Raw genomic sequence first — 16,442 nt, 5'->3', positions numbered from 1 at the left:
ATTTGTATATTCTGAGACCTTGCAGGTAACACCTGTCTGTCTGCACACTGATTGCCTTGGCAACGGGCAGTTGAAAAAACTGTCTGTACTCACCAAGCATTGTTCTGTGAATTATAAATGCGATTTCATCTCGAGGATTTCATTTCCACATCGTTCACCTGAGGAAGGAGGTAGCCTCCGAAAGCTTGTGAATTTAAAATAAAATTGCTGGACTATAACTTGGTGTTGTAAAATTGTTTACAATTTATAAATAGAGGCAGAGAGCACAAAAGCAAGGAAGTCATGCTAAATCTTTATAAATTACTGGTTAGGCTTCAACTGGAGTATTATGTCCAAATCTGGGCACCACACTTTAGGAAGGATGTCAAGGCCTTGGAGAGGGTGCAGAGGAGATTTACTAGAATGGTATCAGGCATGAGGAGTTTCAGTTATCTAGAGCGACTAGAGAATCTGGGATGTTCTCCTTAGAGCAGAGAAGGTTAAGGGGAGATTTAATAGAGTTGTTCAAAATTATGAAGGGTTTTGATAGAGTAAATAAGGGAAAACTGTTTCCACTGGTAGGAGGTAACCAGAGGGCACAGATTTAAGATAATTTACAAAAGAGCCAAAGGGGAGGTGAGGAGAATTTTTTTTATGCAGCGAGTTGTTATGATCTGGAATGCACTACCTGAAAGGGTGGTGGAAGTAGATTCAATAGTAACTTTCAAAAGCGAATTGGATAAAAACTTGAAGGGGAATCATTTACAGGGATATAGGGAAAGAGCAGGGGAATGGGAATAATTGGTTAGCTCTTTCAAAGAGCCGGCACAGGCACGATGGGCAGAATGGCCTCCTCCTGTGCTGGACGATTCTATGATGCTGAGACGCAAAGCAAACGTGGGAAAATAGTCATTTTGTGAAGCAGGTTTCTGTCATTTTTTCTCAGCACAATATGGATCTTCTCCTCTCCACCCCCACTCCTCCCAGAAAAGAATGGACATGACTTTCAGTTGTAAAACAGAAGGCTAGTTTAGCCTTTGTTGACTACGATCTGTGGCTCTCAGTTGTTACGTTCGATGCTCTTACTGTTTAGGTGAACATGAAAGAAGGAGAAGCTCAGCAAATGCGAGCGGTCACCCTAGACTTTAACTGCAGGATGCAGCAGATGTCTGAAGGACTGAATGATATTTCCAGAAAGCTGAAAGAGAAAGGAACCGATATCGTACAAGCCAAGATTGAGCAGAAGGTGAGGGAGAAAAACAATGGCCAGTTTTATTGCATTCAATGTTGAAGAGACAAAAAGGAAATTTCAGTGGCTTTAGTTCACAGCACCGTACAATGAATAGTGTACGGTGTGTGTATTATACATCTTTATACACAAGGAGGTTTGATAAATGTTCTCATTAAGTCACAGAACCTGTGCTCCCTCACCTTGAACGCAAGGAAACTTTAATATCATTTTTACACCAGAATGGGATAGGAACAAGAAGGAAAGAACTTTAGTTTATAAAGCACCTTATCACATCTCTCAGAAACATCCCAAAGTGTTCCAAATGGAGTGAATTGTTTTGAAGTGTAGTCACTATCATTGCACACACAAATGCTGCAGCCAATTTGCACACAGCAAGGTCCCACAAACAGTCATCAGACAGATGAGGAGTTAAACTATTTTGCTTGGTCATGTTGGTTGAGGGAGGATTCTTGGTCAGGATTCTGTTCTTCAAATACTGCTCACCTGAATCACAGTTTAATGGCTCATCCAAAAGATGGCACCTCCAACAGCGCAGCACTCCCTTGGTACCAGGAGAGCCAGCCTAGATTATGTGTTCAAGTCTCTGGAGTGGGACTTGAACCCATAACCTTCTAACTCAGAGGCAAGAGTGCTACCAACTGAGCCAACTTTAATGCTTTCAGTTTTATAAAATATTTATTTTATAGATGGTCTTTCTTGCATTTTCCCCCTTCCTAAAAGTATAGTTGACATTTGGGAAGTTTCAGCATTCTGTAGAACATCTTTCTATTGAGAGACCTTTATTTTGAGTTCCCAAGAAGGAGGTAAACTATTAGAAGATCACAAGATAATTCCGGTGGGAAAGGCCATTCGACCCATCGCAGCTCATTGGCCCAGAAAGACCCTAAAGTCCCAGGGTTTTTGCTTTCACTACTCTATTTTGAGTCTGAAACCCCACAACCTGTTATTAGGATGTGCAATGAAGAGAATGCAACTGTTCTCCAAAGCAGTATCTGTTCTTTCTCTCATTTATTTCAGAATTATCTATGGGATCTTGACCTTTTCATTTCCACAATAATAAAGTGGCTAGTTGAAACTCACCACTTAGCTCGCTACCCCCTGCTCAGTCATGGTCCTCGCTCTCCTCTCAGTACCCCTCCCCCCTTGGTGCCACTCCCTGCTCAGTCACAATCTCTAGTTTGTTTCCTTCATAACTCTGACCCCATTCTTGACTAATCAATAGTCCTGCTCCTCAGAAGATATCTCTTCCTGATCCTTGCTGCATGCAATGTTCTGTGACTACGTCTGATTTATGCCTGTTAATCGAGGGTATAATTGGTTGAAAACCTACCCTAGTTCGTCATAGTGATGGTAAAGAAGAAGTAAGAAAGAACTTGCATTTCTATAGCATCTTTCACGACCTCGGGACATCCCAAATCGCTTTACAGCCAATTAAGTACTTTTGAAGTGTAGTCATTGTTGTAATGTAGGAAACGTAGCAGCCAACAAAAACCATCAAACAGCGATGAGATAAATGACCAGATAATCTGTTTTTAAGTGATGTTGATTAAGGGATAAATGTTGGTCAGGACACCGAGGAGAATGCCCGTTGCTCTTCTTCGAAGTAGTGTCATACGATCTTTTACGTCCACCTGAGAGGACAAACTACGTCTCACCTGAAAGACGGCACCGCCAACAGTGCAGCACTCTCTCAGTACTGCACTGGAGTGTCAGCATAGATTATGTGCTCAAGTCTCTTGAATGGGGCTTGAACCCACGACCTTCTGCTTCAGAGGTGAGAGTGCTCCAAATGAGTCCACAGCTTTAGGGAACTCCTTATTTTGTGTGATTCTTGGACACTGGACGAATAGTCGAGCAAAGAAAGTCACCCTCACCCATGGTAGTTTTGTTAACCAAAAGTAATTATTTAATGATGTTATCATTCATACGAGCATTCATGTAGCAAAATCAAACCATACAAATGACTTTTCTTTATAAAATCCCGCTATACACTTAATAATTTGCAACGTTATTACGTAATGACTTAACAATTCATACACATATCAGGCAAATCATTAATATATGTACAACCTTTAAACCAAGGCTTTTGCTCACGGGTCTGAAGGTTGATCAGCTCTTCAGAACTCGAGGTCCTCTTCTTCTTGCGTGATGTTCAACTACAGTTTGCGTTCCTTGTGATGGCCGAATAGTGAAGAAGAGAAGAGACTGTTCTTCTCGCAAAGTCTTTTTATATAGTTTTTTACCAATAAGATGTAGGATTGGGGAGGGTCATTCTTTTTGTCCAATCTCTCCCTGTCACTATGCCTCAATCATTAACATACCTCAATGATTGACAGTTTAGGCTTTGATCATGTGACTGGAGACCCTTTGATGTAGAAAAGACCATGTGCTCGAACGATGGGTTGTAAAAGGCCCCTTTACTGTCTCTGTTTATGGCCTTTCATGTAGAGATAGCCCCTTACATTTCTACGCCCAGACATTCTTAATGGTCCTTACGTCTCCAATTTTGATTGCTTCAGTGGCTTTAAATCCATTCCTTATACCATTTGACTATATGCTGGATGCAATACTATTTGATGTTTTACAAATCCCAGTTCTTTTGAACAGATTACCAGATAGGAATGAGAGGCCCATGCTTTTTCTCACATCTATCATTGCTTTCCTGATCCAAAGTCTTTGACATATGTCCTTGTTGCCTTTTCTTACATTACCCTCTGCTGTGTTGAAAAGCTTGTGCTTCCAAAGGCCTATGTGTTTTGAAAGCCTGACAATGCTTTAAGCTCAATGTTATCCATCTAACTTATTTATTTAATAATCTGGATATCTATCCATAGTACAATGTCTTCGATCCTGAAACTCATCCTTCTCCAATGCCGTCAGCATCAGTGGGGGAAAAACAGGATTTGCGAGAACACAGTTTACCACATTACTGTGTTTGCAGGTTTTCAAATGTCTTTGTTTAAAAGGGGTTCAGTTAGCCCTTTCCTTCAAATGCCTTTTGATAAAGGGGTTTTGAAGCCCACATGCCTGACACCAAAGCCAACACTGGTATTAGCAGAGGCCTGGGAATAAGTTTGCTGTGCACACCCTCAGCTCAGTAATGGGGATCTGGGGGACTTGCATTACATGGAGGAGCAGTGGAACTGAACAATAAGTTTACCGTGGGTTTGTTGTAAGGGAATTTGACGACCTTGTGTTTGCAGAGACTTTGGGACAAGCTCGACAGCTGTAACGTGAACCTCGTGGAACTAGACGCCACAGTACAGGATTTCACAGAGCAGAACCCTCAGCAGAGCAAGTGTCTGACAGACACCATGACGAAGGTGTCCAGCCTCTATCAACAGGTCTGCAGGCAGACCGAGTACAGAGCCTCCAAACTCAACAAGGTAAGCAGTGTTAGCTGTGCACGCAGTTCAACATTAATACTCTTATCGTCATCACGGTGTATTCTGTAGTTTCAGAACATTATTCCCGTCCATTTCTGCTTGTCCTTCCCCTGATTCCACCTACCCCTGCAATGGGGCTAAAAGGGTTAGATTATGAGGACAGGGGTGCATAGACTAGGCTTGCATTCCCTTGAATTTAGAAGATTAAGGGGTGATCTAATTGAGATGTTTAAGATGATCAAGGGAGTTGATGAGATAGATAGAGAGAAACCATTTCCTCTGGTGGGAGAGTCCAGAACAAGGGGGCATAACCTTAAAATTAGAGCTAGGCCATTCAGGGGTGATGTCTGGAAGCACTTCTTCACACACAGAGTAATGGAAATCTGGAACTGTCTCCCTCGAAAAGCTGTTGAGGCTGGGGGTCAATTAAAAATTTCAAAACTGAGATTGATAGATTTTTTGTTACTTAAGGGTATTAAGGGATATGGAACCAAGGTGGGTAAATGGAGTTAAGATACAGATCAGCCATGATCTAATTGAATGGTGGTACAGGTATGAGGGGCTGAATGACCTACTGCTGTTCCTGTGTTCCTTTGATGAAGCAAAGTATCTCTGTGACCAGTACATTCACTGTGTGGGGCCCTCCTGTTCTCAGTGGTAGATTCTCATCATATGCAGGACTGTGACAGTTAAAGGTACACTGTGAAGATCAGTTAAAGGTACAACTTAAAGATCAGTTAAAAGTATGCCATAAAGATCAGTAAAAGGTACATCGTAAAGATCAGTTAAAGGTACACTGTAAAGATCAGTTAAAGGTACGCTGTAAAGATTATTTAAAGTCACACTGCAAAGACAGTTAAAGGTACACTGTAAAGATCAGTTAAAGGTACACTTTAAAGATCAGTTAAGGTGCATTGTAAAGACAGTTAAAGGCACGCTGTAAACATCAGTTAAAGGCACACTGTAAAGTTGGTATCACCCCTGAGTCAGAAGGTTGTGAGTTCAAGACCCACTTCAGGATTTGAGCCCATAATCTAGGCTGACACTCCCAGTGCAGTACTGAGGGAGTGCTGCACTGTCAGAGGTGCCGTCCTTCGGATGAGACCTTAAAGAGAGGCCTCGTCTGCCTTCTCAGGTGGACATAAAGATCCCATGATGCTATTTGAAGAAGAGGAGGGAGTTCTCCCAGTGCCTGGCCAACACCATCACCAAATTCCATTCATAAATCACCTTTAAATCCCACAGTAAAGGGGAAAAAAGGGAGTGGATTCTGAGGTGTAGTGGGAGAGTCAGGAGAGGTGACCCAAAAGTTAGGTGAAAAATAGGCTTTTAATGGTGGAGAGAGTAATAGGAAGGCTTAGGGAGTGGTTCCAGAGAGTAGAGCAGGGTGGCTGAAGACTTTGCTTGCAAAGTACACAGGAGGATTGAAGGTGCGGGAATGGACATCCAGCCAGAGGAGGTTGCAGAGGTGATGTGGGCTGGGCTGGGGTCCTGGAGGTCTAGAGTCATAAAAGCATGGATAAGATTAGGGGGGCTGTGGGGCTGAGGCAGGGGCGGAGGCTGATGATGTTGCTGAGGTGGAAGTTAGGACTCTCGTTAATTGGATGAGCCAACACTCACTGTTTAGGCTCAGAAATGGTGTGGTGCTGAACACCTGTGACCAGACTCCAGTGAGAAGTTAACACCTTCAGCAGAGCAGGGGAGAAGATGGGTAGAAAGTTACCATCAAAACAGGGACACTGGAAAACTTTTCTAAAATAGTCTCTTAATTGTGTTGACGTTTGACAGTTTGTCTAGTTGTCTAGCCCCCCTAACCTTATCCATGCTTTTAGTGACTCTAGACCTCATTCCACTTTGCCATCCTCCAACCTTCACCTTCCATGAGCCACAACTCATCTGTCCATATCCTGCCAAATCCTTGCTAATCTACACTGGTTCCCTGCCCAATCCTTGTACTCATCCTCAAATCCTTCCAGGACCCCAGCCCAGTCATGAGCAGCTCGATCTCTCCAGTTTCTCCTTGCTACCTCCCATCCTCCAAAAACTCCAACTCATCCAAAACTTAGCCGCCTGAATCCTGCTCTGTACTGAGTCCTGCTTATCCATCAGCTCCGTGTGTTGAGTGCGTTGTGTTTGTGTGTGATGTGTATTGTGGGCTTGTGTTGTGTCTGTGTTGTCTGTTGTGTGCATGTTGTCTGTGGCGTGTGTGTGTTGTGTGCATGTTGTCTGGTATGTGTGTTGTGTGCGTGCGTATTGTGTTTGGTGGGTGTGTGTCTTGTTTGTATTGTAGACTGTGTGTGTGTTGTGGTCTATGTGTTGTGGTTGTGGGCTGTGTGTGTGTTGTGGGCTGTGTGTGTGTTGTGGGCTATGTGTGTGGGCTGTGTGTGTGTTGAGGGCTGTGTGTGTGTTGTGGGCTATGGATGTGTTGTGGGCGCGTGGGTGTGTTGTGGGTGTGTGGGTGTGTTGGTTTGTGTGAGTTGGTGTGTGTTGGTTGGTGCTTGTGTTGTGTGCTGGTTTGTGTGTGTGTGTGTTGTGGGCTGTGTGTGTGTTGTGGGCGTGTGGGTGTGTTGTATGTTGGTTTGTGTGTTGTATGTTGCTCTAATGTAATCTCCTCTCTCGTTGACCTCTGCAGGCTGCTTCACAGTTGGAGGAATTCCATGAAATGCTTGACTTTGTGCTGAAGTGGGTGGAGAAAGCGAAGAACCTCGGATACAGTGCCATCAGCTGGAACTCTGCGGCTCAGCTCAACGACCAGCTGATGATCTACCAGGTAGGACACAAACTCCTTAACGTGCCATTTATCATTATTAACACAAGTTAGTGCTAACCTGCTAAATTGTCAACAACTTCCAATGTTCCGCCAGGAATCCTTCAGAGAAGTAATAAACCGTTGTGGTACACGATAGTGGGCGACTGATCCAACCCAACAGAAAACTGATTTCACCTCGCCCTGCCGCCTCTCTGGGTTTTTGAGTGGGCTGTCATAGAATCATAGAATCATACAGGATTTAGTACAACTGTGTATGAGTATTCTATAGTTCATTTTAGAAATGCTTATAGAATCATAGAATTATACAGTGCAGAAGGAGGCTATTCGGCCCATGACCCTGTGTCGGCTCTTTGGAAGAGCTATCCAATTAGCCCCATTCCCCGTAGCCTTGTAAATTTTTCCTTTTCAAGAATATATCCAATTCCATTTTAAAAGTTACTATTGAATCTGCTTCCACCACTCTTTCAGGCAGTACATTCCAGATCATAACAACTCGCTGCGTAAAAGAATGTCTCCTCATCTCCCCTCTGGTTGTTTTGCCAATTATCTTAAATCTTTGTCCTCTGGTTACCAACCCTCCTGCCAATGGAAACAGTTTCTCCCAATCTACTTTATCAAAACCTCTCAGAATTTTGAACACCTCTATTACATCTCCCCTTTACCTTCTCTGCTCTAAAGAGAAAAATCCCAGCTTCTCCAGTCTCTCCACATAACTGAAGTCCCTCATTATTGGTGTCACGGATGGGGGACTTCAGGTTTCTGAAGAGACTAGACTGTCTGGAAATTTTGAAGGTGTAAACCAGAGACCCAATTAGGGTGCAATTTATACCTGCATGATGCAAATTCAAGTCCCCTAATTTTCAAAAGTCAGCAAATAGGTTTGGTGCAGATTGGAAGATTGCATGCAAGTAAAATTTAAAATGATGGGGACAATTAATGGGGAATGTTAGAATGGGGGATGGGGGAGGGGGTGGGGAGAGGAAACATTTCTTTGAAAGGCTTAGAAGAAACCTCAACCCAGAAGCAGCCTTTGGCTGAAGCAGAGGAAGACTTAAGAGACAAACATGAAGGGAAAAGAAATGGAAAGTGCCATCATGAGCCTGCAGGCTGGTGAGGAAGTTGCCCAGCTCCAGTCCCCTCAGATGGAGGTGTTGCGGCATGGGTTGCTTGCGACGAGGGTTTGTCCCCCTCCGTGCCACTCCTTGGCACCACCCCCACAGGTTGGCATTGCACATGACCCCAAGGAGGTGGACCCAGATTTCAGGGCGCAGCTGACTATCACCACCCCCTGCGCATGCCAGCTCTGTGCCGCATGGGGTGTCCTTGCAGCAGACGGCACAGCCTTGCATCTGCCTCTCTGCTGACCCACTGCGGACAGTTTTCGCCAGGTAGATGTGCCAATGCCTGCAGATATGGTTGGTGAGGTGCGGCCAATCAGGGTAATGTTGGCTGTTGGTCACCGTAATCTAGCCGGACCCTCCAGTGCACTACTGAGGGAGCGCTGCACTGTCGGAGGTGTCATCATTCGGATGAGACGTTAAACCAAGGCCCCGTCTGCCTTGTCAGGTGGATGTAAAAGATCCACTATTCGAAGAAGAGCAGGGAAATTATCCCCATGTCCTAGCCAACATTTATCCCTCATCCAACATCTAAAACAGATGATCTGGTCATTTCTATCATTGTGGAACCTTGCTGTGTGCAAATTGGCTGTCGCATTTCCTATATTACAACAGTGATTACTCTTCAAAAGGACTTAATTGGCTGTAAAGCGCTTTGGGAGCTCCTGAGGTCATGAAAGGTGCTTTTTAATTGCAAGTTTTACTTTTCTCATCCAATGTTTAACTCTTCACTCATCTTGTTTACTGTTTGCGGGTCCTTGCTATGCAAAGTTGTCTGCCACATTTACCTACAAAATGATGCTGGGATGTCCTAAGACCCTTTATCAATCCCAAGTTCTTTCTTCCCCCTTTAGGCTACACTGCGTGAATCTGACGAAATCCAGAGCGACCTCCAGGCCATGAGCGAGAAGTTAGACAGCGTCAGCGATGTGTATCAGACGGGTGCCATGTCTCAGCGCGTGAGTGAGCTCCGCCGACAGACAGAAGAGCTCCAGCAACTTATGCGAACCCGGCTGCAAAGCCTGCAAGATGCAGCCAAGGTAACTCAGCCACCTTATTTATTTAAAGCTCGTCCGATGTCCATTCTTACTGACACATGTAGCAAAATTAGAGTGAAATTGAGCGAGAACAGAATGCTGCTTCCATGGGGCTTGGTACTGAACACCCAACACAGCAATGTTGCTGATTAAACCCAAGGGAAGGCAGGTGCCTTACATTTATGTCAGAAAGTTGGATTAGATTCCCATTAAAAAAAAAGCACTGTGGATCCTTTCTGTTAAAAATTTCACCCTGAATTTAAAACCTGAGGCTGTAATCCACTCCAGTAATGGGCTACATAGAATTACATAGAATTTACAGCACAGAAACAGACCATTTGGCTGGTGTTTATGCTCCACACGAGCCTCCTCCCACCTTACTTCATCTAACCCTACCAACATATCTTTCTATTCCTTTCTCCCTCATGTACTTATCTAGCTTCCCCTTAAATGCATCTACGCTTTTTGTCTCCACTATTCCACGTGGTAGCGAGTTGCACATTCTAACCACTCTCTGAGTAAAGAAGTTTCTCTCGAATAATTGGATTTATCTTATATTCATGGCCCCTAGTTTTGGACTCCCCACATGCGGAAACATTTTACTATGATTCACATTCATCTTGTATTTGTAGTGATCCTGTATTTACGTGGCATTATCATACATTAATGTTTCTTAGGGTGAGGTATTTACAGAAGTAATATCAGCGTTTAATAATTCCATGGCAGAGGGTGGAAAATGAGCTCCCGCAAGAGACAAAGTCAATTCTCCAATACATCCCACTAATACTCTGTATGTTTCTGGTTCCCATTACCTCTTCTTTCTTTCCCCGAGCCTTTTCTCTTTGATGAGACCTCTCCCCAGGCCATGCACCACTTGCAAACAGGAGCACGGTTCGGAATGGGTGAGCTCGAGGTGCAACACCTCCTTCTTCTCCTAGGAGCCTCCATTCGATGTCCCTGAGTGGGGTGGCGATGTGTGTGTGGGGTGTATAACGGGCGGCCGATGTGATAATGTTCTTTGTCTCCGCCCAAGTCGAATTTCACTCCAGCCATCTTGCAGGATTTTCCACTCCACTCTCTGATCGAAACCACCAAACTACTTCGACATATTAAAGTGGAATTTGATGCGGTTTTGTGCAAGGGACTGAGATCAGTGTGCTTACTGCTTTTGTATAGGTTATTCTCTAGAAAAAAGAAGGCAGAGGGGTGACCTAATAGAGGTCTTTACAATTATGAAAGGGTTCAATAGGATAGTCGTAGAGAAGATGTTGTCACTTGTGGGGGAGTCCAAAACTAGGGGTCATAAATATGATAGTCACTAATAAATCCAATAAGGAATTCAGAAGAAACTCCTTTACCCAGAATGTGGAACTCGCTACCACATGGAGTAGTTGAGGCAAATAGCATAGATGCCTTTAAGAGGAAGCTAGATAAATACATGAGGGAGAAAGGAATAGAAGGATATGCTGATAGGGTGAGATGAAGTAAGGTGGGAGGAGGCTTATCTGGAGCATAAACACCGGCATAGACCTGATGGGCTGAATGGCCTGTTTCTTTGCTGTAAATTCTATGTAATTTCACTTAGCTCACCAAGTTCAAAGACCATGAAAGTCTTATTTCCATCCATATAATGATCACATTCGATTTACGTTCATCCTGAGGTAAAAATGAAAAGTGGAATAACAGGTAGTTAGGATGAACTATGAGGGTGTAACTAAATCAAGAGTCTTTGATTATATAAAGTCACAACATTCAAATGTTTTACAAATAAAATCAATATTCTGAGATTCATTTAGCATTTACAGTTTCTGGCAACCAATTGTTGGGAAATAAATTAGCCAGTGTATATTATAAAATTGCCCACTACACGCAGTGTGAAGACTCCATATCTGTACCCTATAATACTTAGAGATCAAGGAGGGGGGGTGAGATTATGATTCTTGGTTTACAAAGATTTCGAGCGGGAGTCGATTGTTTTGTATTTAATCTCATTTTGTGTCTCATATGGTTTGTTATTTTCCAATGTAGGAATGCTGTACCTCATTAGGTGGAGATGCCGGTGATGGACTGGGGTTGACAATTGTAAACAATTTTACAACACCAAGTTATAGTCCAGCAATTTTATTTTAAATTCACAAGCTTTCGGAGACTTCGAAAGCTTGTGAATTTAAAATAAAATTGCTGGACTATAACTTGGTGTTGTAAAATTGTTTACAAGTACCTCATTAGGAACAGGATGCTGGATTTTAATCACTCAACTTCAAGCTGTAGTCCCATTTTAAGGACTGATGTCTGTTCTTTTCTGATCCCAATCAGTGGATAATGTACGGGCTGTTAGTGGGCAGCAGATTGAGAAGCTTATTGGAGGATTCACCTTTATTCTTTCGGGATCATCGTAGGGTATTTTTCAACATGGGTGTTAAGCCCCTTAGTTTAAAAGGATTAACACTGTTAAAGTTACGCCCATCGAAAGATATAACCTCATCTTGTCACGTCGTTAATTTTTGGGTTGGGGTTCCAGGATAATTCTAAACAGTTAAAAATCCACTGCACAGATACATTGATCACACTTTGGACTGATGTTATCTTGATTCTGAGAGAGAGAATGCCTTGAAACCTCTTAACTGAATCACTAACTAGTCTGGTGTTGCTAAGCTTTTATTGTTTTGGGATGTAACAGAATCACAATTGACTGATACTGACAGAGTAATGAATGCATAACATTGCATCATTTATCCACACACCTACTGAGCCAGTCAATTGCCATTTCACCATGGTTATTGTATTAATTAACCATTGAAAAGGTGGGGAATGGGATATTGATTTTCCTGGGAAGGATGATAAAGGCTAAATGACCTTCTGTACTGTTACCTTCAATAGTTTGAGAGATTAACTGGAGCGAGACAGAGTACTGGGGCGGGACAAGTGAAAAGGGAAGACTGGGCACTATCGATTGACATGTAGACTTGCCAATTGTAGGACTTGTTGGGAACAGGATGCCCAATGAACAGCTCACATTCCATCCTTTATTTAAGTGCCTTGTCCTATTGTGGGGTTGAGGTAAGGGTGGCAGACACTCAGTCCTTGGCTGATTGACTCAGATTGTATGGGGCATGCTCTTTGTTGCTGGGGTGTCCTTCATTCAGTGGTAATACTGTAAGGCTGGCCAATGTATTCACACAAGACTACATTAAAAAATAATGATGTGGAGATGCCGGTGATGGACTGGGGTTGACAATTGTAAACAATTTTACAACACCAAGTTATAGTCCAGCAATTTTATTTTAAATTCACAAGCTTTCGGAGGCTTCCTCCTTCGTCAGGTAAATGTTCAGGAGCTCCTTGAAGTCTACGCATTTATACATCACAGAACAATACATGGTGTTTACAGACTGCCCCTGCAACTGCCCGTTGCCAAGGCAATCACCGTGTTCAGACAGAGAGGTGTCACCTGCAGAACCCCCGAATACACATTCAACAAAAAAACAAACAGGAAAAAAAAAACAGAGAGAGGCAGAAACATCCGGAAAGGCAGAGAAAGCCAGCAAATGACCCATTATATTAAAAACAGATAACATTTGTTCACTGGTGGGGTAACGTGTAGCGTGACATGAACCCAAGATCCCGGTTGAGGCCGTCCTCATGGGTGCGGAACTTGGCTATCAATTTCTGCTCGACGATTTTGCGTTGTCGTGTGTCTCGAAGGCCGCCTTGGAGTACGCTTACCCGAAGGTCGGTGGATGAATGTCCATGACTGCTGAAGTGTTCCCCGACTGGGAGGGAACCCTCCTGTTTGGCGATTGTTGCGCGGTGTCCGTTCATCCGTTGTCGCAGCGTCTGCATGGTCTCGCCAATGTACCATGCTCTGGGGCATCCTTTCCTGCAACGTATGAGGTAGACAACGTTGGCCGAGTCACAGGAGTATGAACCATGCACCTGGTGGGTGGTGTCCTCTCGTGTGATGGTGGTATCTGTGTCGATGATCTGGCATGTCTTGCAGAGGTTACCGTGGCAGGGTTGTGTGGTGTCGTGGACGCTGTTCTCTTGAAAGCTAGGTAATTTGCTGCGAACGATGGTCTGTTTGAGGTTGGGTGGCTGTTTAAAGGCGAGTAGTGGAGGTGTGGGGATGGCCATAGCGAGGTGTTTGTCCTCATTGATGACATGTTGAAGGCTGCGGAGAACATGGCGTAGTTTCTCCGCTCCGGGGAAGTACTGGACGACAAAGAGTACTCTGTTGGTTGCATCCCGTGTTGGTCTCCTGAGGAGGTCTATGCGATTTTTTGCTGTGGCCCGTCGGAACTGTCGATCGATGAGTCGAGCGTCATATCCCGTTCTTACTAGGGCGTCTTTCAGCGTCTGTAGGTGTCCATCGCGTTCCTCCTCGTCTGAGCAGACCCTGTGTATTCGCAGGGCCTGTCCATAGGGGATGGCCTCTTTGACGTGGTTAGGGTGGAAGCTGGAAAAGTGGAGCATCGTGAGGTTGTCCGTGGGCTTGCGGTAGAGTGAGGTGCTGAGGTGCCCGTCTTTGATGGAGATTCGTGTGTCCAAGAAAGAAACTGATTCTGAGGAGTAGTCCATGGTGAGCTTGATGGTGGGATGGAACTTGTTGATGTTATCGTGTAGTCTCTTTAGTGATTCCTTGCCGTGGGTCCATAGAAAGAAAATGTCGTCGATGTATCTGGTGTATAGTGTTGGTTGGAGGTCTTGTGCAGTGAAGAAGTCCTGCTCGAACTTGTGCATGAAAATGTTGGCGTATTGGGGTGCGAATTTGGTCCCCATGGCTGTTCCGTGTGTTTGGGTAAAGAACTGGTTATCGAAGGTGAAGACATTGTGATCCAGGATGAAGCGGATGAGTTGTAGGATGGCTTCCGGAGATTGGCTGTTGTTGGTGTTGAGTATTGATGCTGTCGCAGCGATGCCGTCATCGTGTGGGATACTGGTGTATAGTGCCGAGACGTCCATCGTGGTGAGAAGTGTTCCTGGTTCAACTGGTCCGTGGGTACTGAGTTTTTGTAGGAAGTCTGTAGTGTCGCGACAGAAGCTGGGGGTTCCCTGTACGATCAGCCGCACTCAGAAGACAGTCCAGAATATCACCCGAGCACAACGCAACGCCATCAACGCTCTCAAGACCAACCGCAACATCGTCATCAAACCAGCGGACAAAGGAGGAGCCATAGTCATACAGAACAGAACAGACTATTGCAAAGAGGCATACCGACAACTGGACAACCAGGAACACTACAGACGGTTACCCGCAGATCCGACCAAAGAACACACCCACCAGCTCAACAAACTGATCAAGACCTTCGATCCAGACCTTCAAAGCATCCTACGCACTCTCATCCCACGTGATCCCCGCGTGGGAGACTTCTACTGCCTCCCAAAGATACACAAAGCCAACACACCCGGACGTCCCATCGTATCAGGCAACGGAACCCTGTGTGAGAACCTCTCTGGATACATCGAGGGCATCCTGAAACCCATCGTACAGGGAACCCCCAGCTTCTGTCGCGACACTACAGACTTCCTACAAAAACTCAGTACCCACGGACCAGTTGAACCAGGAACACTTCTCACCACGATGGACGTCTCGGCACTATACACCAGTATCCCCCACGATGACGGCATCGCTGCGACAGCATCAATACTCAACACCAACAACAGCCAATCTCCGGAAGCCATCCTACAACTCATCCGCTTCATCCTGGATCACAATGTCTTCACCTTCGATAACCAGTTCTTTACCCAAACACACGGAACAGCCATGGGGACCAAATTCGCACCCCAATACGCCAACATTTTCATGCACAAGTTCGAGCAGGACTTCTTCACTGCACAAGACCTCCAACCAACACTATACACCAGATACATCGACGACATTTTCTTTCTATGGACCCACGGCAAGGAATCACTAAAGAGACTACACGATAACATCAACAAGTTCCATCCCACCATCAAGCTCACCATGGACTACTCCTCAGAATCAGTTTCTTTCTTGGACACACGAATCTCCATCAAAGACGGGCACCTCAGCACCTCACTCTACCGCAAGCCCACGGACAACCTCACGATGCTCCACTTTTCCAGCTTCCACCCTAACCACGTCAAAGAGGCCATCCCCTATGGACAGGCCCTGCGAATACACAGGGTCTGCTCAGACGAGGAGGAACGCGATGGACACCTACAGACGCTGAAAGACGCCCTAGTAAGAACGGGATATGACGCTCGACTCATCGATCGACAGTTCCGACGGGCCACAGCAAAAAATCGCATAGACCTCCTCAGGAGACCAACACGGGATGCAACCAACAGAGTACTCTTTGTCGTCCAGTACTTCCCCGGAGCGGAGAAACTACGCCATGTTCTCCGCAGCCTTCAACATGTCATCAATGAGGACAAACACCTCGCTATGGCCATCCCCACACCTCCACTACTCGCCTTTAAACAGCCACCCAACCTCAAACAGACCATCGTTCGCAGCAAATTACCTAGCTTTCAAGAGAACAGCGTCCACGACACCACACAACCCTGCCACGGTAACCTCTGCAAGACATGCCAGATCATCGACACAGATACCACCATCACACGAGAGGACACCACCCACCAGGTGCATGGTTCATACTCCTGTGACTCGGCCAACGTTGTCTACCTCATACGTTGCAGGAAAGGATGCCCCAGAGCATGGTACATTGGCGAGACCATGCAGACGCTGCGACAACGGATGAACGGACACCGCGCAACAATCGCCAAACAGGAGGGTTCCCTCCCAGTCGGGGAACACTTCAGCAGTCATGGACATTCATCCACCGACCTTCGGGTAAGCGTACTCCAAGGCGGCCTTCGAGACACACGACAACGCAAAATCGTCGAGCAGAAATTGATAGCCAAGTTCCGCACCCA

At 45.1% G+C, this 16,442-nt stretch overlaps 1 protein-coding gene across 6 annotated transcripts in view; it reads left to right on the top strand.

Annotated features, from left to right (window-relative positions):
• The window catches only part of syne1b (spectrin repeat containing, nuclear envelope 1b), a 478,102-nt gene that overhangs the window by 256,903 nt on the left and 204,757 nt on the right, over positions 1–16,442 (top strand). For all 6 annotated transcript variants that reach the window (XM_067989374.1, XM_067989378.1, XM_067989371.1 and 3 more), the window contains 4 exons: positions 1,073–1,225; positions 4,435–4,617; positions 7,250–7,387; positions 9,360–9,545. In XM_067989374.1, the coding sequence (XP_067845475.1) occupies positions 1,073–1,225; positions 4,435–4,617; positions 7,250–7,387; positions 9,360–9,545 (660 nt within the window). The remainder of the gene's footprint in view (positions 1–1,072; positions 1,226–4,434; positions 4,618–7,249; positions 7,388–9,359; positions 9,546–16,442) is intronic.

This window comes from Heptranchias perlo, chromosome 8 (assembly GCF_035084215.1).
Source record: "Heptranchias perlo isolate sHepPer1 chromosome 8, sHepPer1.hap1, whole genome shotgun sequence".
NCBI lineage: Eukaryota > Metazoa > Chordata > Chondrichthyes > Hexanchiformes > Hexanchidae > Heptranchias > Heptranchias perlo.
This window is presented reverse-complemented; position numbering and strand designations above follow the sequence as displayed.